Genomic DNA, 26,800 nt, shown 5'->3' with positions numbered 1-26,800 from the left:
ACCGAAAAAATTTTCTCATGTACCTTTAACTGTCTGGACGCGTTGGCAATCACCCTACCGTCTTACATCAACATCGCGCCGAGACCAATACGCGACGCGTCATAATACACAGTATATGACCTTGAACATGTAAGTAATACCAACACTTGTGTCGGAGTCAAAGTGATCTTGAGCTTCTAAAAGCTCAACTCACACTTGTCTGACCCTGTAAATGGGGCACCCTCTTGGATCAATTTGGTCTTAATAGTTGTTCATAATCAATTACAGAATCTTCATTTAACCTCATGTTAACAAAAATCTCGTTTGCGCCTTCACAATACTGATAACTAGATGCGAGGCATGAAGACCTCATAATTATTTACCCGAATTAACGAGTCATATTTAATGCCACCTAGGCGGGCACCTACCTCGTAGGTTAAAAATTAATAATTACAACATGAATTTGACACCTATGCACGGAGAATTTCATATAAGAATTTTTAAATAAGCCTAACAGGCATGACTCCCCATTAGTACTAAAGTACAAATTTAATTTCACAAGGGAGAACTTAAACACAAGAATTTTCCTCACAAAGATCTCGTCCTTATATAACTTCCACCGCAGCTCGCAGCCCGGTTTAAACATATCAATTTATATAAAAATATGAGGATCTCGTCCTCAGTTCTGAATCACAAGTAATATGCACATCGTGCCAATTGAAAATTTCTATTTTCTCCTTTTAAATAATTTCGGTTACACCAAATCACAACACATAATGAACCTCACACCGGTAGGGCATATAATTCACAATTTGCAATTAATTATTTGGAATTTACATCAAAATTTATCGAAATGAGTAACAGAAAGCCACATTTAGCCTCGCACCTCTTATTAGTGACCAACACAAAATGATAGGCGTAGTTATCTCCATAAAAATCTCCCAACAGGGGTAAACACATAAGTAGATTATAGAATTATGAAGCTTACTCATAAGAGGAGTACAATAGGAGGACTCGTTTCGATACTGAGAACCGAATCAAGTTAAGGAAATTATTACTTTATATTAAATCGATGTCGTACCTGTAATGACACCATCTGATGTAGCGACCTCCGCCATACCGTAAAACAAATATATCAACGGCTGGGTCTTCACCTCTAGGACGCCTTCTACTCGTCTGTCCTCCACCCCTAACTGGTCGTGTGGGTGGTGTAGTAACTGCAATGGGGCACGTAGCCTGAGTGCTTTGATGAAATAAGTCTCTCCCAAGTTTGGGATAATTTTCTCATGATGTGCCTAGTATCACCGTATCCATAACAACCCCTTTGCGGGTTAGGCTGCTCATATTGAGTCTGTACCAGATAACTGGAATAAACATTATAGGAACTTATATCGGTGGTGCATTAAAAGAACTTACTAGAGTACCCCGAATAATCCGATGTGCGGACTGAGTTGGCCGACTGCTCGAGCCCCCTCCGTAATAATTTATACTTGCAGAGTAGAATCCATTGAATCCCCCAGAACCTCGAGATGTCTTGGTCTCCTTAGTTTCCTTTTTTCCTCACCCCGAACACATTCTAATATCTTGGCAATTTGTACAACTAGCAGAAATGAAGTATCAGCTTGTAGCTCCCGAGTCGTACAAAATTTTACGATCATAATTGAGTCCTTTAATGAGTCTGTGGACTCGCCCTCTAGTTGTAGGAAGCAAAGTAGGAGTATGACGGGCTAACTTATTGAACTTGATGGCATATTCTGACACCGTTAATGGTGACCTGACGCAACCGTTCAAACCCTATGCGCCATGCATTATGGAGAGTCCGGGAAACAAACTCTTTCAAAAGCATTTCTGAGAACTGAGCCAAGTGGATAGTGTTGCATTGGCCGGTCTGCCCTCTTCATAGGCTTGACACGAACACCGGTGGAGAAATATCTCTCCCAAGGCAAATTTCTTCTTTTGTTATACTGACTCAACACTGTTGAGCTGACCCATTTTTTAACATACTCTTCGATTCTTCCTTGGGGTAACCCCTACCCCTATTTATACACAACGATCACAAAAGTAGAGCTCCATACAGACAAATCTTGGCACGAACCACATAGTCCATAATCTCGTCAACAACTGTACTTCCTCCAAAGCACCCCAAAATCCGCAACCGTGACGTCCATGCTGAGTAGACCTTCTATAAATTTAGAGTTGTTTCTGTAACTCCTTTGGTACTGAAGTATATGATTATTAAGGAGGTGGACATACCGCAAGTCCCAACCTTATCCTCTACAAAATCTCAAGTCTTAAACATGTGTAAATTTTAGGGAACCTTTCAGTACCACATATATACATTTCAGGTCAAAACTGATATAACACATGACCCCGCAATCCACCCATTGATAATGGACTCCCCCCATTCGGCGCGAAGTCATAGGTCATAACGTCCGATGATCCACAATAATAACCTTCACAACTTGTATAAATCAACCAGACTCCAATGTCCATTGCACCCCCGCATAATTTACTAGGTGATCTCTCAATACGCTCGCATCTTCAGTCGGAACCACACATTGAGGCAATGTTTGAGCATCTCTGGCTCCCTCATAGTCCATCTACGGCATCACGAGTCATCGACGCACAACTGATACCGAGTGCGCAATGTCATACACGAGTGGATACAAAGGAATATAAGATATATGTTTCAAGCTAAATCAATGCCGCACGATAAGGAGTCAAAGAAGTGAATATTTCCTAACAATTCCATAGCCTCTCGAATATAAGTACAGACGTCTCCGTACCGATCCGCAAGACTCTACTAAACCTGCTTGTGACTCATAACACCTATGAACCTAGAGCTCTGATACCAACTTGTCACGACCCCAAATTCCCTCCGTAGGATGTCGTGATGGCACCTAGTCTCTAAGACTAGGTAAGCCTAACAATGTGGAATAATAATAAATATCTGAAATAATTAAACTACAATTCAAACAATTTCAACTCCTAAAACCCGGTAGAAATAAGTCACAAGCTTCTAAGAATTTATCCTCGATGTTTCTATATAACAGAGTCTAAAGAAAATAAGGAAGCAACATCACAAGAATAGAAGGGGACTCCGGAGTCTGCGGGCGTTGGCAGATATACCTCGAAATCTTCTCGTACAGCTAGTTTACTGATGCGTGGTCTGATAAGATGTACCTGGATCTGCACAAAAAGATGTGCAGAAGCGTAGTATGAGTACACCACAGCGGTACCCAGTAAGTGCCAAGCCTAACCTCGGTAGAGTAGTGACGAGGTCAGGTCAGGCCCTACTGGAGAATAAATAATGGCATGGTAAAATGTTTAAACAATATTATAAGATAAAATGACAATGGAAATGAATCAAGTAGTATGTCACATTTAATTACATCAAATAATGGCAAATAAATACCTCGTGGAAATAAAACAGAATTCTTTTCAACTTTAAGAAAATCACACAATAATCAAGGCAACTGCGGCCATAAATTAATATCAACAAAGACACTTTCGAGGTACCGCCTCGTAGTCCCAAATCATAAACAAATTTACAATATCTCATTTTTCACCTGAAAACTTTCCGAAAAATTTTACGGACTGCGCACGCAAGTCGAGAAATGATAAATAGTGATTTTCGAGGTCTTAGAATACAAAATTAATTATTAAATTTAAAGATGACATTTTGGGTGATCACATTTTTTAACAAATATAATGAGTCGTTTGGATGATCTTGTATGTTAAGCGCTACAACCGCCTCTGGCCGCTAAGGATGACTTAAAATTGCAACAACAACAACATATTATCGTACACCGTAGGGTCTGAGGAGGGTAGTGTGTGCGCAGACCTTACCCCTACCTTGTGAGGAGAGAGAGGTTGTTTCCAATAGACCATCGGTCAGAAAAACATAAGCACCACATTAATGAAAATATAGACAAGAAGGGACAGTACCAAAAAGTCATATAAAAGCAGAATAAAAATAACAAGATAGTAAGGTGATTAACAATGAAAGAAAACAACGGTTAGTCATAAAAACCTACTACCAACAGAAAGCGAGACTATGTGCCAATCCTACTGTTATGAACACTCTAGACTACCTACTCTACTACCCTAATCCTCGACCTCCATAACTTCCTATCAAGGGTCATGTCCTCGATCAGCTAAAGTTGCGCCATGTCTTGCCTAATAACCTCTCCCCACCTCTTCTTTGGCCTACCTCTGCGTCTTCGTAGTCCTAAGGATGACTTAAAATTCTCGGGAATAATAGACTAGGCAATGACAAGGTACATTAACTGGTTTATTACATGGAAAATAGTATTCATGTTTCGGATTACTCATTCATGGGGATATATAGACAAACAGAACACATAACGTAATGTTACTTGCAAAAAACACTTGTACATGTCTTAATAGGTTGTTTCTACTTTATTGTTTGATGTTCAGTTAGGCATATTCAGATCATTCACTAATGTGCTGCTCTTTCCGATACATTCATACACAAAAGAGGTTAACCACAATCAACGGCTAAAAGCTGGGAACTACTTTCGATTGAGGTCACTATACAGGGTTTTCTGGACAACACCTAATATCCGTCATATATACAAGAGAGGCATTTTCACATTTGTAAGACACTACTGTATGATGCCTAAAATAACTACTTTATGATCCCGGCTGCTTCTCCCGACACAACTTCAAGGTGCTAGGCTTCGACTCCAGGTCAGCTGTTGCCCCATTTCACTAAGGCATCTATTGAACTGCATTCTCCGTTTCGATGGATGCCATCAGAGTTGCAAGCTGCAACTCAAACATAATAGCAATCAGATTTACTCCTAGATAACAACTAAAAATATGCTAGTCCAGTTGTTAGGTCAAGTTTACCTGTTCCTCCAATTCGTGTATCTTCTCATCCTTCATTTTCAACTTCCTCTTCTCCCTAAAAATTAGATGTTAAAAGACACAATAGGATACTACATGAGAGCGGTAGCATGATATATTTTGACAAGATTAGGAAGTAATTTAGCAATCCTGGAATAATATGAAGGCCGATATGTATGTCAAGTTGGTCTAAGAAAGAGATCATCCATTACATGAACAACACTAACTCTACAAGACAAAAAACCTCTGCCAACAGCTGAGTGAAGCTTTTCCTCATTAAAAGACCACAATGCATAGAGTACATCAACTTTGCAAGTAAACCGTCGTCAATGTTGCAATTTTACACTAGGGGCAGATTTTCCTTCAACCAGATCATTGAGAAGCAGTTAACACAGCAACAAAAACAAGTTTATCAAAGCCAATACTTATCTGAAAGAAGCAATTCTTGTAACAATTATTAAAGCCACTTGTCAAATGGCAAGAGGTAAAAATTTTGAGTGAATGACAATACATGCTTCTGCAGGATTTGGAACATTGAGAGAATATGGTTATTGGATAAGAAAGAAACTACCAAAGCTTCATGGAGTTTATTACTTATTATTATTATTATTATATTAGACGATCATGATGAAGTAACATGCAAAATGAGGTTGATGGTCAATTGGCACAAAATTGCAGTTCTTGTGATCTACCTGTGCTCAAAGTTTGAAATAATAGCACTTTTGTGGAAAATAAAATAGCAAACATTTAAAGGAAAGCAGGTTGGTCGGATGGAAGAGTTCTGAGAAAATAATTGCCTACCATTGCCTCAGAGTGATGACACACAACAACCAAGGAAAAGAATGATACCTTTCTTCAATCTCCGATATCTTGGCTTCCCATATATCCTTGTTTCTGGTAAGATTGTCATTGATCTAGAGGGTTCAACACCAAACAATTCAAGTTCAGAATCAGGAGAAATCAAATGACTTTAAAAGGGAATACAGAGCTAAATAATGATAAACTGGTAACAGCTCAGAGATCAATAATGGTTAATAGACTTCAATAGAACTCACATCATCAAGAAATTTCTTCTCTTCAATGCATTTGTCCAAACGCACTTTTAACTTCATCAACCTTGGATTCTGACAAAGTGATTTCTCAACAGCTTCCTTAATTTCCCTATCAGTTTCTTCTTCAACCTCTTGCAGTAAGGACTCGAAGTACTATTATCAAAGCAGAAGCTGTTAATACGGTAAATAGAATGTCATGGTCCTAAATTGTTAATCAATATCTCTGCATTCAAATGAATAACCAGACTTGAAAGAACTGAAGAAATTCAGATTAACAATCTTATTATCTAGTCTAGCTAAAAAGTAAGAAGCTTAACCATTTTTTGGTTCTCCAGTTGCAAAGTCAGGAGCTCATTGTACTCGTTCACAATCTGCAGTTAAAATTTTTGAAGATTACCAAGTATTCCCAGATCAAGTAGCAGAAGGACCAAAGCCATGCAAAGATTAAGCTTTTGACTAGATGAATAAGAGTAAAAAAGCAAAAGCAAAATAAAAACAATTTGTAAATGAAGAGAGAGACGTACAGCTTCAACTTTGCTGTTTGCAAGAGTCTCACTAAATCCAGGATCTGTAGCACATTCGCAGCTGCAGCAGCCATCAATATCATGATGACAATGGTGGTTGAGCTCAACCAACTTGCCATCAGTTTTAGACTGAATCAAACGGTGAACATAGTTGTCCCCTGCGTAGTCCCAGACACGACGCGTTTCCAGTTCAAGTGCATAGCAATGTTGTGTCTCTTTCCAGTGCCTTATAGCATGAGCTTCTTTGTATCTATAGCAAAATCAACATGTTGAACATCAATTACTAAAACCTATACTTACCCAGCAGTCAAAAAGATCATTCATCTTTTAGTTCTTAAAAATTGTTTTGGGATAAAATTAGTCTTCAAGTCGATTTAGTTATACCAAGAGAGATAGTATTAACACCTTCCACAGCCAACAAAACCACAAATAACACACATCCATAGATTTTCTGGTGATTGACAGATAGAACACGTTGAGTTTCCAGGCTGCTGCTGGCAGTATCGACATACCTGAGAGAACATGTTTAAGTTGAGTCAGCTAATTTCTATTAGTACTTCACTTGAAAAACATATTTTCGAACTAACACTGGTATATGATGTCTAAAAATCAGCCTAACTCTCAGTACACTAAATAAGGAAAAGAATTCTTCCTTCACTGTTAATCAGCTGATAAGACCCTACTTATACTGTTTTCAGCTATTAGATATATACATTTTTTTCAAGTCCATGAGATTTTTCTTCACTAAGCATCAGGGGTATATAATTTCATCAAACGGTCTAACTTAATCTGATCATGATAATTTACCAAATAACTTCTTGAATATAAGAAAGTCATTGTAACTTGTATTTTCACTTCTTTTAAGCCGAGGGTCTTTCGGAAACAGCCTCTCTACCTTCATTAGGTAGGGGTAAGATTTGCGTACACTTCACCCTCCCCAGACCCCACTTTCACTGGGCTTGTTGTTGTTGTTGTTGTTGTTATTGTAACTTGTAAAAGAACCAAAACACTTGCAACTTCGAAAAACTTACTGTAGTGCCAATTTAATTAAAGGCGGAATACATATACGGCTCCTTAAACTTGCCCAATATTTTAACCTAGCTACTTCACTTAAGCCTTGTACCTATTAGATACTTCAACCTCATTCAATGTGTATCTATTAAACACAATAAGCTGACATGGCAAAAAAAATATTTCTCACACCCCCTTAGGCGGGTGGGTATGTCCAAAATCTTACTTTTTTTTTATTTTTTATTTCTAAGAAAATCACATTTTTCCATTTGTAGGTCTCCCCCTTCTCCTAATGGTTATAATAAGAAGAAAACAACTTCTCGCTACCACCATCGTCGGCCGACCACCATTAGCGGAGAACTACCATAACCACCCTCTCACTAACTTTTTTTGCTCATTCTTTGATTGTGAAGAGAAGGAAAAGAAGTTAACTGGACAATAGCTTTCCGGCGAAGGCTTTAACAAGGAACTCTGCCTTTGGACATTTGTTAGATTCCATATACATTGTTAAGTTAGTTCCAGTGATTCAACCTTGTGAATATTTTACTTTGACAAAGAAATTGGTTTCCATTGAACGTTGTTTCCAAGAAGGCAAGATCCGACTTCGTCCGCGGCAGAATTTCTCCGGCGACGTCGACCTCTCTCTTCAATGACCAAAAACAAAAGCAGTGAATGCCATGACACTCCAGCATACAAATTGTTCAAAGTCCTTCAAACAAGTCTAGCTAAGTTTTACCATTATAAACATTTCTTGAGAAAAAATTTTAAATAGAAAAGTACTTGTTCGAAGATGGCCGGAAAAAAATGGGTTTGAATCAATGGCTAAAATAATGGCTGAGAATGGATAAAAATGACAAAACCCGTTTCGTTGATTAGCAACCTTTAATTTGTCTGGTAGAGTTGTTATGGAGAAATGGGTGATGTTGATTTTGGTTGAAAATGGAGATGGAAAGTGGGCTTAGTGTGGTTGAGGAAGATGACGGGAAGAAGTGGTTGGAGGAGAAAGAATTTCTTTTTTTTTTTTGTGGAAAAGATTTTTTTAAAGTTAATTTTCCATGTGTCACGTTCTAATTTGTCATTTTTGCCAAGTCATTGAGTTTGAAATTCACGCCCCTTCTATCTATGAGAGATTGTCAGCTATGTATTTAATAGATACACATTGACTGAGGTTGAAGTATCTAATCGGTACAAGACTTAATTAAAGTAACTAGGTTAAAATATCGGGCAAGTTTAAGGAGCCGTATATGTATTCCGCCTTAATTAAAATTCAACCCTATATTAGCCACACTTGCTTCAGAGTTCATTGCTAAGTTGAAGAGGAAGAAACAACTCATGTTAAGAATAGGCACCAATCCAGGCAATTGATAGCAGATATAAGTGGGAAAAATGTTGAAAACCATTTCTCTTAGCCAAAGTTTTACGAAGAAGCACCCAAGGATGTGGCCTAGCAGTCAAATCCAAGCAGAGAGATAAAAAGCTAGGTGATCTCTTCCATCTGCCTACGCCTTGGAGGGCAAAGTTACCCGATTGCTGGTGAAAGGTAGCAGTAAATGGTGGAATAGTCCAAATACGCACAAGCTGGCCTAAGTGCAAACACGGAAATTTTGGGGCTTCTTTTAACTTGTGTTTAGATAATTAACAATAACGATAAATGTGTTCCTCCTACCTAAAAATTAAAACTTGTGACTCTTTTCTTCTATTTTAAGACTCAAAGGTACTTAATTTAAATTCCCAAAAAAATTACGTCCAATACAAAACTAAAACTGCACATGCACACACAAAGCAAATTGTGAAGTGGACCTAATATCATCTTGAAAATGTTGCAGAAGGCCATATTTTTAAAAACATTAAGACAGAAAACTCAAGCAAACAAGTGAGGTAACTAAAGACATAAAATGCCGATAAGGCACTACCTCAAGCTAAGCAATTATTCAACAAGAACAATGGATGTTAGAAGCAAACATTATTGAAGACATGGCAATGTGACAATAGGGTAATGCAAATATTAGTAAGAAACATAGTAAACAATATCAATAACAACATGTTACTTACTTACAGGTTGGATTAAATCTAAAAGCCTGACACAAACAACTGTATAAGTTATGGTCCATGACATTTACATGAATATGAATACTAGAGCATCAAGACCAATTCAGTTTTCCAGACCATGTCTAAGTTGACGCTCAAGCGTATGGTTGAAAGATAGAAAGTATTACTTACAGGGCACGAAGAATCTGTCCATTTAGAAATACATGAACAATGAAAGGAGTGATTACAAATGGTTGTGAGAATTCCACTTGTATCCTGGTCCAGTCTCTCTGCAAATTGCACAGGAATTAAAATACATATGAGAGGAAACTCGCCAATATAATCCAGCTAAACATTGGAAATCTCTGGCTGCACATCCTCATAAAATACCAAACTAATTTATAAGGTTAAACTCAAAGCAATATTAACAAGGACTTCTGCATTATGTTGAATTTGCAGTATGCTAAATGAAGACATACAGATTAATTAGCATTCCATTTATTGAAGTGGTGGCGAGAAACTTCTGTAATAAATTGATTCGATTTTTTTAAATAATAACTGAAATTTTAATATTGCAAATCCAAGAGGCAGCATACAGGTGGAACAAGAGTTATATCCAGATCCACATGGACCATGGACATCAATTTCCTATCAAGTGACTCGAATCACTCGTAAATGCTTTGAGGACGAAAAACTTTTAACTATAAGGGATCATCTAGCTTCATCAGATAATTAGCCAAAACTAATCGATCTGGTAAATGTAGTATATTGTGACAAGTAACTTTCTTTTGTGCAGAGTAGCGGGTGTTTATGTATCACATGAAGCATACAAGATATATAGACACACTAGTACGCACGCACGCGCACACTATAACCTACGACTTCTTCGAGTTCAGCCTCTGTTCAAAGTTATTAAAATATATAACACCACCAGGTCACATGTTTGACACCAACTCATTTTATTTTTATATAATTTAAGTTCAAACACTCATATCGTTTGATACCATTGGCCGACCACTCACTTCAGTTTCCTAAGAGTTAAGCTACCAAGTGGTATCCAGTTTGTTTTCTAAGAGTTAAGTTAGGAATTAGGATTACTTAATTAAATAAGTAAATCTAGTAGAAAAATTTCAGACTTCATTTGTAAGGAATGATGGAGTTACGAAAGGATTGTGACTACACCATCCTACATAATTCAAGTAAGGCCAAACGTTGTTGATGCCCTGACTAGTAAGTTCATGAGCAGTTTGGTCCACCATGATATCATAATGAGACTTTGTGTGCAAGTACGTCTACAGTCTTGAGAACAGAGGATCAGATTTAGTGCCACTGGGACAGAAGCATTATCAGCTGTGTAGGCAAACTGTAACTAATTGAGCATCCCAAGGCATCAGTTTAGGACCCCAAGACTTTGTAAGTTTTTAAATGAAGTCCAAGCTGTAAGAGCATATTCAATCCTAGAAATATGGCATAATGAGATTCGGTGACTGGTTGCGCATACACTAGATGTATGCTTTTGGTAAATGAACACAGCTTGCAGAGGAACACTAGATTTCATTAAAACGCTCGCAAGAGCAATCTGGCATACGTCTACCATATATGAATAAATAGTTACCTTTTTTATCAGTGTATATGAATTTAGTTACTTTAGGACATTTCAGATCGTAAGTGCCATGACTCTGAGTTACAAGGAAACATAACATAAGAAATTTCTTGCAAACGTTAAACTTTTAAATTTGGAGGTTAAAGCGGACGTTACAAACATTTTGGAGGAAAGTGAACGAATGAAGATGAACATCTCTAACATTTTGGAGTGAATCTCACTTTAGATGTGCTTAGGGGTTGAATAAGTAAGCTACAAATTTCCAAAATGTGCCATTTCCAAAATATAATTAAACATTTTGAAACTAGATTAGGAAAAATACCAAGACAAACAGGACAGAATGGTTGCTCTGTAGAGCTTGCAGGTATGGACTGGGTGCGTTCAATTGAACCAGTGTAATGAACATCAGCAGCAAAAAGCACATTGCAGGTCTCGTCCTGCAAGCAAAGAAACAAAAACAAGAATGGAGTATGAAACTGGAATTTGATGTTATGCGATATTTATTATGATGCCAAAGCAGAAGACAAATATTGGAGCAACCATACCTCAAGAGATGAAAATCGTCTACCATTAAAATGCTTGTAAAAAGTATCTGCAGCTTTCTGCTCATCAAACCTGATCAATATACTGTAACAATCTTCCATTCCATCATTCCTAAAGCCTCGCACAAGATCACACAAGACACCAAAGTTCAGAAGGAATCACAGACAACCAGTTAAACAAAAATCTCATAATACTTGGAGAGAATACCTGACAATTCGCATTTCCAACATATGTTGAACAAATGAACCACAAAACTGACAAAAGTCTGCATATGTCATGTGATTTGGAACACTGAGCACGCAGAGGAGAGGCTTTCTTCCCACCTAAAGACAACACAATAGCACTAGATTAGTTGTTAGATTCATGGATGGTGAGGATTCATATAGTCAATTCCAACTAGCTTGGGGTTGAAGCTTTTTGTCGTTAATTACACATTTTGACCTATTATTGTTCTACAGTTTTGAGTAATAGAATAGAATAAGATCAAAAATCTGTATACTAAGGGAAACAAGAAACAAACAATTCAAAGTTCAAAAGCTACTAGATTTGAACATATGATAGTTGCACAAACAGCTTCATGTGTAGCTATCAGATGAATCTACACATTTCTAGTCAAAACGTTATTGAATTCGAACCCTCAAGCAAGAAAAGCAAACTATTACAAGTCAGCCCAAAGCTATATCTCTAGGCAGAGTAAAGTTTATCTGACTCTGTTCTTTTTTCTTATTAACGTGTCCAAGCACACCAATCAAACAAACTCTCCCAAATGCATTTTGGTTTGGAGGTTTAGAATAATCAATAGAACTGTTAATTTCATATGGCCTCTACAACCTTTGACCTTTTCCAGATTATCAGAAACTTCACCACTACATAGTACTTCTTCAAAGCAAAATGTAAGTCACATGTCACATAGAATTCCACGTAATTCTCGCAATAATAAAAGGAAGCATAAGTAGTTTCAATGTAAAAATCCTAGCAAAGAATTCTTTCATACTTCACTCATCGTTCAGCAATTGGATCTCCTTCTATCAGATATTAAGGTTCTTTCATCTTTTCTCTGTAACTAACCGACATTGTCCAGATAATCCACTACAAATCAATCACCCACTATAAATCAATCAGTTCATTACCACCTAAAACTCCAAATGATAACAACACTCTAAGGGGCAGTTTGGTTGGGAAACAGGTTGTCCCATGATAAAAATAACACTACGTCGCGATTTTATCCCAACCAAACGTGGGATAAACTTATCTCAAATTTAATCTCGGGATAAATCATCCCTTATTTCTTGTACCAAACGAGCCCTCGGGCTAAGGGTTCTCTAGGGACGCTATAAATTTTACAAATATCCCTAAAACATCAAGCTAAAATGACTCCCGTCAAAGAGACATCGACCAACCTTAATCCCAACTAATCTTATCGCCTCTACACACACTCTGCTCACAATATTTTCTATCCTTCTTGAATCCACATGGACTTCAAAAATTTGTGCGTGTCATGAGATAAACTTCCCTCTAGATGACACCTAAAGCTCCAATAACAACAACATACCCAGTATAGTCCCACAAGTAGGGTATGGGGAGGATAGAGTGTACGCAGACCTAACCCCTACCTTTAAAAAGGTAGAGAGGTTGTTTCCGAAAGATCTTTGGCTCGGGAAGGGGAGAGGGGAGGGGCAATAACAAGCAAACCGATCTGACAACCAAAGCAAAATACAAAACTAGCAAAAGGTAATGCAATCAGAAAACCGAAACACAAGACAACAACAAGTAGTAACAGAAGACTAGGGGTACGAAAAAAAAAAAAAAAAAGACACCAAGTGGTGTGTCAAAGCTACTGCTACAAACAAGGACAACACTCGACCACCTAACACACCTTCCTATCCATGGTCATGTCCTACGTGAGCTGGAGCATCGCCATATCTTGCCTAATCACTTCTCCCAAATACTTCTTCGGCATGCCTCTACCTCTCTGTTGGCCCTCCCATGCCAGCCTCTCACACCTAAGTAAAGAAAAATAGAGCCCCCAACCTTCTATAAATCAAACATAGCAAATTGCACTTTATTTAGAGCAATTGTTATTGTCAAATATAAAATTACATTTTGCGAGATGCCGGACCCAAACACAATTGCCCAATAATATGAGTTAGAATTATAGGAGGATCCACATTGAACTTGGCATGCATATTCAAGGCTTAAAAGAGAGTAAATTATCAGATTGAAGCACAAAAAACAATTAATATCAATCAACTATTGCATCAAGCTGAAACTAGTCAGGGTTGGCTACATGAATGTAAAAAATCATTTCTATTGTTATTGTATTCTGTTCTATTCTATTCAGGTCTACATGGTTTCTTCGATGCGAGGGTTTCCAGAAGAAAAATGAAACACCTTAGACATTGATGAATCCCCTGAATCCATGCCGCCTCCTATCACCACGCTACAATAATTTTCTCTTTTTTAAACTTTTATCACCTGAAGGTTTTCCAAAGTTAATATAAAAATTACACATCATAACAACCTAATTCAGAACACAACTAAATCCAATTCGAAATTTCGCATTCTACAAGTAAAAGTTTGTAGGAAAGAGGAAATAGGGTTTGACTGAAATTTGAATAGGAAAAATAAGAGGCAGATTAGAGAAAGAAGAACTTACAAATGGATTTTCCGGAGAAGGAGATGGTAAGGACTAAACTGCAGGAGGAAAATCTCGGGATCGGCTCTGTTTTCTTCTGGAAAGTGAACAAGAATAATAGTAATGGGAAATGACACGATGGTTTCCTATATTTTAAGTAGGTTTAAAATGATCCCTTATATAATATTCATAAGCAGTTTTAGTCCTTTAAGTTTGCCAAAAGTGAAAGTTTTTGGTGACAAACTTTGATTAGGGTTTAACACGAATTCACAACTAGAGGTGCATTTTTTCAGTTTTTGCTATTTCTGGTATATTTCATAGGTAAATATTTGACAGAGATAAAAATGACAAGGCTGGTATTACTTAAAAAATAGTATTCATAAACTAGTATTAGTTCCAAAAAACTATTGTGCATCCTTTAATAGGTTGCTTCTACTTTATTGTTTGATGCTCAGTTAGGAGTATTCGATAAATTATTAGCATAAATTAATTGAAGGTCATTCACTTATGGACATGTAATTAGTCAATGGGAATGGTATGAGGCAGAACATTTATCTCCTTAGTTAAGCTTGCATTTTATTATTTTCAGCGGTAAATTACTTCAAGGTGTGGCAAGACTTGAAAACTTTCAACATATTTATAAAACAGTTCGTACTCTCAGGTAGATCTTTTTACGTTCACCCTCTTAATTTGATTATTAACATTCTGTTAGCCTGGAAAGGGGTAAAAGTAGCATAGATGATGCATTATGCATAGTTCTCAAAAAGTAATTACTATTTGAGAAGGTAAATCAGTTTTAACAAACAGTAACTACTACCACACAGTTTTTTCTCCAAACGTGTCCTGGCAAGTACTCGTGGATGTGACGAGGATCCCTCCATCCATAAACAGAGGTTTCGGGTTAGAGAGCTTGGAATGGAGACACTTTGGTAGGAAGCGCTTTACCCCCTTAGTGGGCATCCCGGCACAAAACCCTCATTAGTGGGATAGCTGACTTCAGGATATCGAATGGTTAAATCAAAAAAATCTAGCTCACAGGCAATAGCTAAGAGTGACCACTAATTTTCAGGAGTTTAATGGAAGATCTTACGTTAGGATAATAGCTGAAAGTAAGAATTAAAAACAGAAGCTAGACTAAATTTGATTGTTAACACATAGGAGTGGAGAATATCATCGATAGGTACAAAATAGAAATCTGTTTTCTGCAATATTACATCCATCTAATAATTTGAGTGCACACCTTAGAACTCATAAATATAGTTTTCTGCATAACCATTGTATAAGCCACCAGACAATTAGTTTTCTATACACCATAATAAACAACTCAAGAAGTTACATACTTAAGTTCTTTTCGAAGTCCAGTTGATAATGTCATCCTCAGACATAAACAGCAAAATCATTGCTGCTATCAATTTCCGATTCGAGATCATCCTCTGTATCATCTTGTTCTGTTGTCCTTTCAGTAGCTTGTCCTTCTGGTTTTGACACTTCTCCAGGTATCTTAGCTTCTTGTATTATCCTCATGATTTCCTCCACACTTTGCTGTAGTTGCTCTGAAGCCTCTTCATATTTGGAATGCTCACCATCCATTAAGTCTTTTGGCAGATTCTTTAAAAACCAAGGATGTTTCTTTATCTCAGGAATAGTTATTCTCTGTGCATATTGCAATACATGTTATGTTAATGAACGATACTCGAGTCATGATTAGGATAAGTTTTTTTTTTCTTCTTCTTTTTTGATGAGTAGTTGAGTTAGGAGAATGTTACCTTCGAGGGATTTGCAACAAAGATTCGCGAAAGGAGGTTTTTACAATCTGCAGATATTCGTACATAATCGGGTATGGAGAATTGGGCACTCATTATTCTCTGAAAACAAAACAAAACAATCTTAAGCAGCTAATTGACAGAACAGTAGATCGACCCCCTTTCAAAATTTCAACATATTCCTACTTAGTCAAACAGGTAGCCCGGTGCACTAAGCTCCCGCTATGCGTCCGAGGAAGTGCCGGACCAAAAGGGTCTATTGTACACAGCCTTACCCTGCATTTCTACAAAAAGCTATTTTTATGGCTTGAACCCGTGACCTCATGATTACATGGCAGTAACTTTACTGGTTAAGCCAAGGCTCCCCTTCTTTACCTACTTAGTCAAACATCAAATTTAAATATGAACTCACTCCAATGGTTTTCCTGAAATTTTTTGGATCTTCAGGATCCTCAAAAGGATAAGCTCCGACTAGCATCACATACAGTGTCACCCCACATGACCACACATCTGCTATCTGAAAATGCATTACTATAACATGAGAAGAATATTCAAGTAATACAACAACAACAACAACAACAACAACAACAATAACAAACTCAGTGGAATCCCACAAGTGGGGTCTGGGAAGGGTAATGCGTAGGCCGACCTTACCCCTACCTTGTCCAGGTAGAGAGGTTGTTTCCAAAAAACCTTCGGCTCAGGCCAGCAAAGTCGCAGAAATAAAGCAAAGAAAATAATATTCAAGTGAAACAACTAGAAGAAAAAAAAAACACAATCACGTAACTAAGTATTCAGATATTCTAAAGGCCGCATGAGCAGTAAAGTTCTTCACAAAGGTAGTATAGTTGTTACTTTCTCTATTGTTTAAGTTGCTTGAAATGAGTCTTTCACCATAGAGAAATAAAAGTTACCCTAAAATTCTTACGTACAGTCCAAAGGGACCAATGTCTAAAGAAAATTATGCATTCTTCACAGCAGCCACTACAGGGGGAAAATGATATGGTAGAATATTATTAGGCCAATGTAATGTGTGTGATCATAGTTAAGGGTCTTTTTTAGCTAGTGTCATAGGTATGAAGGCGATAAAGAAATCCGTTGACACACACACACAAAAAAAAGGAGTTCTTTTGTGGCCAGATCATGGTTCAAGAAGAGAGCTTGCCTTCCCGTCATATTCCTTTCGTGACAGGACCTCAGGGGCAATATAAGCGGGTGTTCCTACTGTCGACTTTGGTTGGGAATGCAACAATCCAGACTGCATGAAAAAGTACATATAATTAAAATAACATCATGTTAGATTTAATGCAAGCAAGCTTCTCAACGAGAAAAGAAGAACAAACCTTGGAATAACCAAAATCACATATTTTTACACGTGGTGAAGCACTTCCATCAAGAAGAGTGTTTTCTAGTTTCAAATCCCTGTGACAAATTTCCTACAGGAAAATAGAAGTATGACTGAGACTAGGAACTCAGTATAAACAACAACAACAACCCAGTATAATCCCACTAGTGGGGGTCTGGGGAGGGTAGTTTGCACGCAGACCTTACCCCTACCCTGGGGTAGAGAGGATGTTTCCGATAGACCCTCGGTTCCCTCCCTCCAAGAACTCCCCACCTTGCTCTTGTGGTGACTCGAACTCACAACCTCTTGGTTAGAAGTGGAGGGTGCTCACCACTAGAGCAACCCACTCTTGTCGAACTCAGTATAAAGAACATGACTATTGTACGAAATGTCGGTGTATTTTCAAATATACCATGGCATGACAGTAGCTGACTCCGGATATTAGCTGTTGGAAGAAGAAACGAGCCTGTTGTTGATTGATACAAATACGAAGATGATAAGTACGGCAACTCATTCTCATCAAACACAGGTACAATGCAATGGAGTTGGAGATAAAAGTATAACCTCATCCTCACTAAATCTGCCAGCACTGCAAATTCTAGCAAAAAGTTCTCCACCTGCTGCATACTCCATAACAATTGCTAAATGCGATGGAGTTACCAAGACCTACCAAAATAAAAAAGGAAGGAAGCCATATTAACTATGGCTATCAAGAGACAACTGCTCTAAAACCATGTTGTAGTGTGTAATCATCACATCTAAAAGCTAAGGGTACACTTTAATTTACTTAATCATATCTTCGACAGTAATCAACTGTGTAAGATGCCAAGAAAAGAAAGTTACAGATGACAATAACAAAGGGAAAAAAGGATTATAAGATTTAAAAAAAAAAAAGCAATAACAAGTAATAAAGGATCAAAGTAAGGCTTTTAGCCCATGAAATGCAGTTGTGATGACAATAAATCTTATATATATATGCTCAACAAAATGGAGCGACACTTAAAATTTAAACCTTGGTCCTTGATATATTTGTCGTTATACCATACAGAAGATACTGTTATTTCCGGTCAATATTCCTGTATTTGTAAATATTAATTCTGCAAAATATAAGTTAACGTAATGAAATAATAATAATAAATTCGAGCCCACTGAATTCACAGTGTTTCCTTAAGGAATTTAATCCCCTCCTAGTACCCAAGGTAATGGATTATTTCCTCCCAGGATAGAACGAATAACACACTGGTGTAGCGGTACTTCAAACCCCAGTGTTTCGGCGAACACAAAGTTCGGTAGCAAATCACACTTACAGTTGCTTTGTTTGAAGTTAAAAACAATGCAGAATGAAGGAGTATATACTCAGAAAAACGTATGGAAGTTCTGAGAGGAAGGAATGCAATGTATAGCCAATTTGTTGAGCGAATTGTATGTTGAGTTTTTGGTATCTTTCTTCAACATTTGCTGCTCATATATATAGCAGCCAAGAAGGAGTGCAAGACCAAACGTCCACCCTTCATGGTGGAGCAAGCATTACATGTTTGTGGAGCAAGCACTTCATGTTTGTGGAGCAAGCACTTCATGGTGGGAAGACCATTATCCGGCTGCCAAATTATCAATACACGGATTGGAAAATATCCGTTTACAAATACGGATAATCTTACGTTAATATTTACTATTAACAAATAAATTTGGTCCAAAAAATTAATCAATCAATTGATCATTTGACCAAATCCAAATCCAAATCCGAATCCGAATCCGAAGCCGAAGCCGAAGCCGAAGCCGAAGCCGTAGCCGTAGCCGAAGCCGAGCCGAGCGAGCGACGACGACGACGGCGCGAGGCTTGCTTTCTTCTTAACTCTTTAAGAGCTACAAGAAGAGCAATTATATATATACCCACCAAAAATGTCTTCCACTTCCAATATGGGACAATGTCTCATTGTTAAGAGGGGGAAACTTAAAATTTTACTCAAAATTTCATTTTCCCTCCATTTCCCATTCACCCTCATTTTAAGAATATTACATCTTAAAATAAAACCTCAACAATCCCCCACATGAATGGGGAATGGCTATATCACGGAAGTATGCATGAAAAACTGTGTGATTTACAAGCAAGGATTAATTGCATCTGGATAAGTAGGTTTCCCTTTGAACTTTCCGTAGTAAACTTATGTCGGATATACTCGGTCAATCGGTAGATTTGATATCTTTGAACCGTCGATCTTTGGTGTATACCTAGACAACCATAAGTCACACAATCAACCCTTAACCGTCTTTAGTTCTCATTGTTGTGTTCGTTTCAGCCATGAACACCGCCTGGTTTCATAAGGTGCGTAGAGAACTGGCCTTACAGAGTTCTCCTTGAAGCGGCTCACACTTCACACTTAAATAGGTGATTCCTAAACGTGTCATCCTGTAGATACACTATTTGATATACCCCGTATCAAATTTAGAAATCATTAAAAAGCCTTAATGCTTTATCCTTGGTACTGAACATTGTCTCATCACGAGAATGGACTAAAATTTTATTTGACAATGTTGAACTGTCATTAATGACTTTGTTTGATCTCTTTGAACCTAGATCTTGGGATCTCCAGTCTTCTAAGTAGAGTTACCGCCACAATGACTTGTTCTCGGCCATAGCCCCATTCCCCTTGATGATTTCTCAACTACCTCTCTAGTTAGGCCTTTTGTAAGTGGATCTGACACATTATCACTTGACTTTACATAGTCAATTGTGATAATTCCTCTAGAGAGTAATTGCCTTAACGGTTTTATGTCTTCGTCGTATATGACGAGATTTACCGTTATACATGACGCTCCCAGCCCTTCCAATTGCCGCTTGACTATCACAATGTATGCATATTGGTGCCAACGGTTTGGGCCAAAATGGAATGTCTTCCAAGAAATTCCGGAGCCATTCAGCTTCTTCACCGGCTTTATCTAAGGCTATGAATTCAGCCTCCATTGTAGAGCGGGCAATACATGTTTGTTTGGACGACTTCCAAGATACCGCTCCTCCACCAATAGTGAATACATATCCACTCGTGGACTTAGAATCAGTTGAACCGGTGATCCAATTTGCATCACAGTATCCCTCAATCACCGCAGGGAAATTACTGTAGTGCAATTCAAAGTTCTGGGTATGTTCTAAATATCCCAAAACTCGTTTCATTGCCATCCAATGAGATTAGCCTGGATTGCTCGTATATCGACTCAGTTTACTTATAGCACAAGCTATGTCTGGTCGTGTACAATTCATGATATACATTAAGCATCCCAATACACGAGCATAATCCAATTGTGATATGCTTTGGCCTTTGTTCTTTGCTAATGCAAGATTCACGTCAATTGGAGTCTTTGCAACTTTAAAGCCCAAGTGCTTGAATTTTTCAAGTACTGTCTTAATATAATGAGATTGTGACAATGCCAGACCTTGAGGAGTCTTATTGATCTTAATTCCCAGAATTAAATCAGCAACTCCCAAGTCTTTCATATCAAACTTGCTATTGAGCATACGCTTAGTAGCATTTATGTTGGCAATGTCATTACTCATTATCAACATATCATCCACATATAGGCAAACAATGACTATATGATTTGGAACATTTTTAATGTACACGCATTTATCACATTCATTTATCTTAAAACCATTTGACAACATTGTTTGGTCAAATTTCGCATGCCATTATTTGGGTGCTTGTTTTAGTCCGTAAAGAGACTTAACAAGTCTACATACCTTCTTTTCTTTACCTGGAACCACAAACCCTTCAGGTTGTTCCATGTAAATTTCTTCCTCCAACTCTCCATTTAAGAAGGCCGTCTTAACATCCATTTGATGAATTTCAAGACCATACACTGCAGCTAATGCTACTAACATCCGTATGGACGTAATTCTTGTAACTGGAGAGTATGTATCAAAGTAGTCTAGACCTTCTCGTTGTCTATACCCTTTGACTACGAGCCTTGCCTTGAATTTATCAATAGTGCCATCATCTTTGATTTTTCTCTTAAAAATCCATTTAGAACCCAAAGGTTTATTTCCAGGAGGAAGATCAACCAATTCCCATGTATGGTTGTTCAATATGGATTCTATTTCACTATTGATTGCCTCTTTCCAAAACAATGATTCCGAAGAAGTCATAGCTTCTTTAAATGTTTGAGGCTCATTTTCCCATAAGAAAGTCACAAAATCTGGTCCAAATGAAGTAGACGTTCTTTGACGTTTACTACGTCTTGGATTCTCCTGATTACATGTACTTTCTTTTGTTTCTTCCCGAGGTCGTTTAGATCCTTCACCAAACGACTCACATTCCTTTTTATACGGATATATATTTTCAAAAAACTCAGCATTATCTGATTCTATAACCGTATTATTATGAATGTCGGGATTTTCTGATTTATGAACCAGAAATCGATATGCTTTACTATTTGTCGCATATCCTATGAAAACACAATCAACGGTTTTCGGTCCTATCTTTACCCTTTTGGGTTTAGGAACTTGCACTTTTGCCAAACACCCCCACACTTTAAAATAATTCAAGTTGGGCTTCCTTCCTTTCCATTGTTCATAAGGAATGGATTGTGTTTTGCTATGGGGCACTCGATTTAATATTCGATTAGCCGTAAGAATGACTTCCCCCACAAGTTCTGTGGCAAACCAGAACTTATCAACAACGCATTCATCATCTCCTTTAATGTGCGATTCTTTCTTTCCGCAATCCCATTAGATTGGGGCGTGTAAGGGGCTGTTGTTTGATGAATAATTCCATATTCTAAACATATTTCTTCAAAAGGAGATTCATATTCACCACCCCTATCACTTCTTATCATTTTTACTTTCTTGTTAAGTTGCGTTTCAACTTCATTTTTGTATTGCCTGAATGCGTTTATTGCTTCATCTTTACTATTCAGTAAGTAAACATAGCAATATCGAGTACCATCGTCAATAAAAGTTATGAAATACTTCTTTCCACCGCGAGATGGTATTGACTTCATGTCACAAATATCTGTGTGAATTAAGTCTAAAGGATTTGAATTCCTTTCAACTGACTTATAAGGATGTTTAACATACTTAGATTCCACACATGTTTGACATTTTGATTTTTCGCATTCAAACTTAGGCAGTACTTCCAAGTTAATCATTTTCCGCAAGGTTTTATAATTGACATGACCCAAACGTACATGCCATAAATCATTTGACTCAAGTAAGTAAGAAGAAGCTGAAATATTATTATTATTTTCAACAACCATTACATTTAGGTTGAAAAGGCCCTCGGTGAGGTAACCTTTTCCCACAAATATTTCATTCTTACTAATTACAACCTTGTTGGATACAAAAACGCACTTAAAACCGTGCTTAACAAGAAGTCCAGTAGAGACTAAATTCTTTCTCATTTCGGGAACATGAAGGACATTGTTCAAAGTCATGACCTTGCCAGAAGTCATTTTTAGAAATACCTTCCCATATCCTTCAACTTTTGCTGTTGAAGCATTTCCCATATAAACTGTCTCTCCGGGTTCAGCAAGAGCATAGGTAGCAAAAGCCTCTCTAACTGCACAAACATGGCGAGTGGCTCCTGAATCAAACCACCACAGTTTAGGATTTCCCACCAAGTTACATTCAGAGAGCATGGCATACAAGTTATCAACATCATCATGGTTTACTACCATGTTTGCTTGACCTCTTTTCTTGTCTTTCTTCGGAGCACGACACTCCGTAGATTTGTGTCCGGTTTTCCCACAGTTGTAGCAGTTTCCACTGAACCGCTTCTTGCTTGGGTTGTATTTCGGACCAGAAGCCTTCTTCCTCTTTTTGTTAGCTTCAACAATATTTGCTCCCATTATTGTTGAATTTCCACGGCCTCTCCTTTCAGCAGCTTTATTGTCCTCTTCGATTCTCAACCGAACAATGAGATCTTCAAGGGACATTTCCTTTCGTTTGTGTTTCAAATAATTTTTGAAGTCCTTCCACAACGGAGGCAACTTCTCAATCATTGCTGCTACTTGGAATGCTTCGTTGATTACAAGACCTTCAGCAAGTAGATCATGAATAATCACTTGCAATTCCTGGACTTGAGTAATAACAGACTTGCTATCTATCATTTTGTAGTCCAGAAATTTTGCGGCAACGAATTTCTTCATCCCGGCATCTTCAGTCTTATATTTCTTTTCAAGCGCATTCCACAATTCTTTGGATGTCTCCATGCTACTGTATACATTATACAGATTATCATCCAGTCCGCTAAGAATATAATTCTTGCATAAAAAATCAGAATGCTTCCACGCTTCAATCACGAGAAAGCATTCATTATTTGGAGTTTTATCCGGCAGATCAGGAACATCTTCCTTGATGAACTTCTGTAGACATAACGTAGTTAAGTAGAAGAACATCTTCTGCTGCCAGCGTTTGAAATCACTCCCGGAAAATTTTCCGGGTTTTTCTGCCGGTGCCAACGCCGGTGTTCGGCTTGTCGTTGCGTTGGCAGTCGCCATCGGAACAGCTTGGTTTTCGTTTTCAGTCATCATCTTTTCTGTAAAAGAATGACACAAACAAACGTTTAATACACGTTTTCAAACTGGAGTAAAAATCACGTAGATTTTAATATCCAACAAAACGCCACGAAGGCTTAACTCTCCAAAACGGGAGTACACAAACCACAAAGGTTTTAGTTTGCAGAATAATAAGAATAACACAAGTACAGAAATAAATATTAAATTCCTTAAGATTGTTATTCCCGGTCAATATTCCTGTATTTATAAATATTAATTCTGCAAAATATAAGTTAACGTAATGAAATAATAATAATAAATTCGAGCCCACTGAATTCACAGTGTTTCCTTAAGGAATTTAATCCCCTCCTAGTACCCAAGGTAATGGATTATTTCCTCCCAGGATAGAACGAATAACACACTGGTGTAGCGGTACTTCAAACCCCAGTGTTTCGGCGAACACAAAGTTCGGTAGCAAATCACACTTACAGTTGCTTTGTTTGAAGTTAAAAACAATGCAGAATGAAGGAGTATATACTCAGAAAAACGTATGGAAGTTCTGAGAGGAAGGAATGCAATGTATAGCCAATTTGTATGTATAGCCAATTTGTTGAGCGAATTGTATGTTGAGTTTTTGGTATCTTTCTTCAACATTTGCTGCTCATATATATAGCAGCCAAGAAGGAGTGCAAGACCAAACGTTCACCCTTCATGGTGGAGCAAGCATTACATGTTTGTGTTTGTGGAGCAAGCACTTCATGGTGGGAAGACTATCAATACACGGATTGGAAAATATCCGTTTACAAATACGGATAATCTTACGTTATTAACAAATAAATTTGGTCCAAAAACTTAATCAATCAATTGACCAAATCCGAATCCGTAGCCGTAGCCGTAGCCGTAGCCGTAGCCGTAGCCGTAGCCGTAGCCGTAGCCGTAGCCGTAGCCGAGCCGAGCGACGACGACGGCGCGAGGCTTGCTTTCTTCTTAACTCTTTAAGAGCTACAAGAAGAGCAATTATATATATACCCACCAAAAATGTCTTCCACTTCCAATATGGGACAATGTCTCATTGTTAAGAGGGGAAACTTAAAATTTTACTCAAAATTTCATTTTCCCTCCATTTCCCATTCACCCTCATTTTAAGAATATTACATCTTAAAAATAAAACCTCAACAATCCCCCACATGAATGGGGAATGGCTATATCACGGAAGTATGCATGAAAAACTGTGTGATTTACAAGCAAGGATTAATTGCATCTGGATAAGTAGGTTTCCCTTTGAACTTTCCATAGTAAACTTATGTCGGATATACTCGGTCAATCGGTAGATTTGATATCTTTGAATCATCATCGGACAACATCAGATAGTGTGCGCAAGAAAACAGTCAATCCAATTATTCCCACTAACATCAAAAATTGGATCAACCAAAGAGCTCCAACTAAAGGTTAAGGCAGTGGCGTAACCTGCGAAAGGTGTTCAGTTGAACACCCTTCATTAGAAAATTATACGGAGTATATAGGTCAAGAGTTACTTTTTACAAATATATATAGTAAACCATCAAAACACAACAACAACAATCAAGTATAATCCCACAAGTGGGGTTTGGGGAGGGTAGTGTGTACGCAGACCTTACCCCTACCTTGGGGGTAGAGAGGCTATTTCCGATAGACCCTCGGCACAAGAAGAATAGTAAACCTTGAACATCCTTTGCAAAATTTCGGGCTCCGCCGCTAGGTTAAGAACCATGAACTCGTCATTTGACATTCCACATAAAATCATTATAAGAGTCAATATTACAGTTACTCAAAAAAGGCTTATGTAATTGGAGTAGCAATTGCATAGACTACAAAAGGACACGTCGATTGTTTGTTGAAGTTTTAGTTTAAAACTGCACGGAATTACTTAATATGCTCTCCCTCTTGCATAAACAGAACTATTGAAATATACAATCTGCTTACAAAAACAGGTACAAGGGAAGATATCATTTCTCAGTTTCATAACAAACAGGTATAAAGGAAGTATTTACCTCTTTAAACCTGATAATGTTTGGATGTCCCAACGATCTATGATTTATAATTTCTCTCTGCACATTTTCATCAATCTGAGACAAGAAAAGAACAAAATAACTTTTACATCAGGCTAACAGAATCAAAAGAGATAACCATTGCTACGGTACTGCTAGAACTGAGTTTGCAAATTCAGAAACTTCAAACAAAGGCCACCTAATTTGTTTGCCAAAGTTAAGTAGAAAAGGCAACTGGCGTATAAAATCTTCCCAAACTAAAATCAAGTTCAAGTTTTTACATGGAAGAATAAATGAAACAAATTTCAAAATTAATCAAATAAAGAGTTCACTAGAAATATCAACCAAATGAGCAAATCCAGCACAATCCTTAACCTAACAAAGTGAAAAAATAATGACAGTATCTACAAACAAAAAGATAATATTACAAAAGTAACCTTTTTGAAAAAAGTAGACTTACCTTCTTCCCTCTTTCTATATATTTGACAGCAAAAAGCTCCTTTGTCTTCTTGTCCTTAACTAGCCTTGCCACTCCAAAATTACCAGCACCAAGTTCTTTCAAAAGCTCATATTTTTCCTCCATTCTATACCCAAATCAAGAAAGACAAAAAGACTCTACCTTTTTTCCTTTTAACAAGCAAAGTACAGTTGTTGACCAATCTCAATTCTTAGTAGTACAACTATTTATAAATGAAGACAAAATGCTAAAATAATTAAAAGTATGTAATAAAACAATAGAGAATCTAACGCACCATTGGTTATACTAAACGACACGTATATTATTAATTTAATATTAAGGGGTTGGCTTCAAAGTTCAATAAATATTGAAGTGACTGATTATCTGACACTTGGTCATGGCTGAGGTGGATGTATTATTTTAGTGTGTAAAATGGGCATAAGATAAACTTTTGAATTCATGCTATTTTAGTAAA

At 37.5% G+C, this 26,800-nt stretch overlaps 2 protein-coding genes across 8 annotated transcripts; both read right to left on the bottom strand.

Moving 5' to 3' along the window:
- Nucleotides 1-4,378: 4,378 nt before the first annotated feature.
- Nucleotides 4,379-14,401, bottom strand: LOC107777179 (BRAP2 RING ZnF UBP domain-containing protein 2). 5 transcript variants are annotated; one of them, XM_016597171.2, is made up of 13 exons: nucleotides 14,269-14,388; nucleotides 14,004-14,087; nucleotides 11,820-11,935; nucleotides 11,615-11,723; nucleotides 11,392-11,506; nucleotides 9,659-9,756; nucleotides 6,833-6,939; nucleotides 6,428-6,677; nucleotides 6,221-6,274; nucleotides 5,907-6,056; nucleotides 5,701-5,765; nucleotides 4,855-4,909; nucleotides 4,379-4,770 (listed from the first exon to the last, which is right to left on the bottom strand). In XM_016597171.2, the coding sequence occupies exons 2-13, from the start codon at nucleotides 14,031-14,033 to the stop codon at nucleotides 4,723-4,725; spliced, it is 1,197 nt and encodes a 398-aa protein (XP_016452657.1). In that variant the 5' UTR covers nucleotides 14,034-14,087; nucleotides 14,269-14,388; the 3' UTR covers nucleotides 4,379-4,722. The 5 variants fall into 5 exon arrangements, with proteins under 5 accessions (XP_016452657.1, XP_075102412.1, XP_075102411.1 ...); XM_075246311.1 differs by having other exon boundaries at nucleotides 11,820-11,955; nucleotides 13,960-14,087; nucleotides 14,269-14,372; XM_075246310.1 differs by lacking the exon at nucleotides 14,004-14,087 and adding an exon at nucleotides 13,489-13,615 and having other exon boundaries at nucleotides 14,269-14,331.
- Nucleotides 14,402-15,409: 1,008 nt separating this feature from the next.
- LOC107777197 (serine/threonine-protein kinase SAPK3-like) lies at nucleotides 15,410-26,496 on the bottom strand. 3 transcript variants are annotated; one of them, NM_001325231.1, is given in 9 exon segments: nucleotides 15,410-15,900; nucleotides 16,014-16,112; nucleotides 16,423-16,527; nucleotides 17,176-17,268; nucleotides 17,354-17,446; nucleotides 17,768-17,821; nucleotides 17,920-18,021; nucleotides 25,872-25,946; nucleotides 26,329-26,496. In NM_001325231.1, coding segments are annotated over 9 exon segments (1,020 nt in total). In that variant the 5' UTR covers nucleotides 26,452-26,496; the 3' UTR covers nucleotides 15,410-15,624.
- Nucleotides 26,497-26,800: the final 304 nt, after the last annotated feature.

The sequence above is a fragment of the Nicotiana tabacum genome, chromosome 23 (genome assembly GCF_000715075.1).
Source record: "Nicotiana tabacum cultivar K326 chromosome 23, ASM71507v2, whole genome shotgun sequence".
Taxonomy (NCBI): Eukaryota; Viridiplantae; Streptophyta; class Magnoliopsida; order Solanales; family Solanaceae; genus Nicotiana; species Nicotiana tabacum.
The sequence above is the reverse complement of the archived record's forward strand: the minus strand, read 5'-3'. Positions and strand labels throughout refer to the sequence as shown.

Excerpts from the sequence above, each read along its gene's own strand:
- LOC107777179 (XM_016597171.2), bottom strand. The coding sequence starts at position 14,033 with ATGGATTCAGGGGATTCATCAATGTCTAAG. Across the intron at positions 11,507-11,614 it reads GACGATTTTCATCTCTTGAG|GACGAGACCTGCAATGTGCT; the intron begins GTATGGTTGCTC and ends CTTTGCTTGCAG. Across the intron at positions 6,057-6,220 it reads AACTGGAGAACCAAAAAATG|TACTTCGAGTCCTTACTGCA; the intron begins GTTAAGCTTCTT and ends CTTTGATAATAG.
- LOC107777197 (XM_075245220.1), bottom strand. The coding sequence starts at position 23,877 with ATGATGACTGAAAACGAAAACCAAGCTGTTCCGATGGCGACTGCCAAC.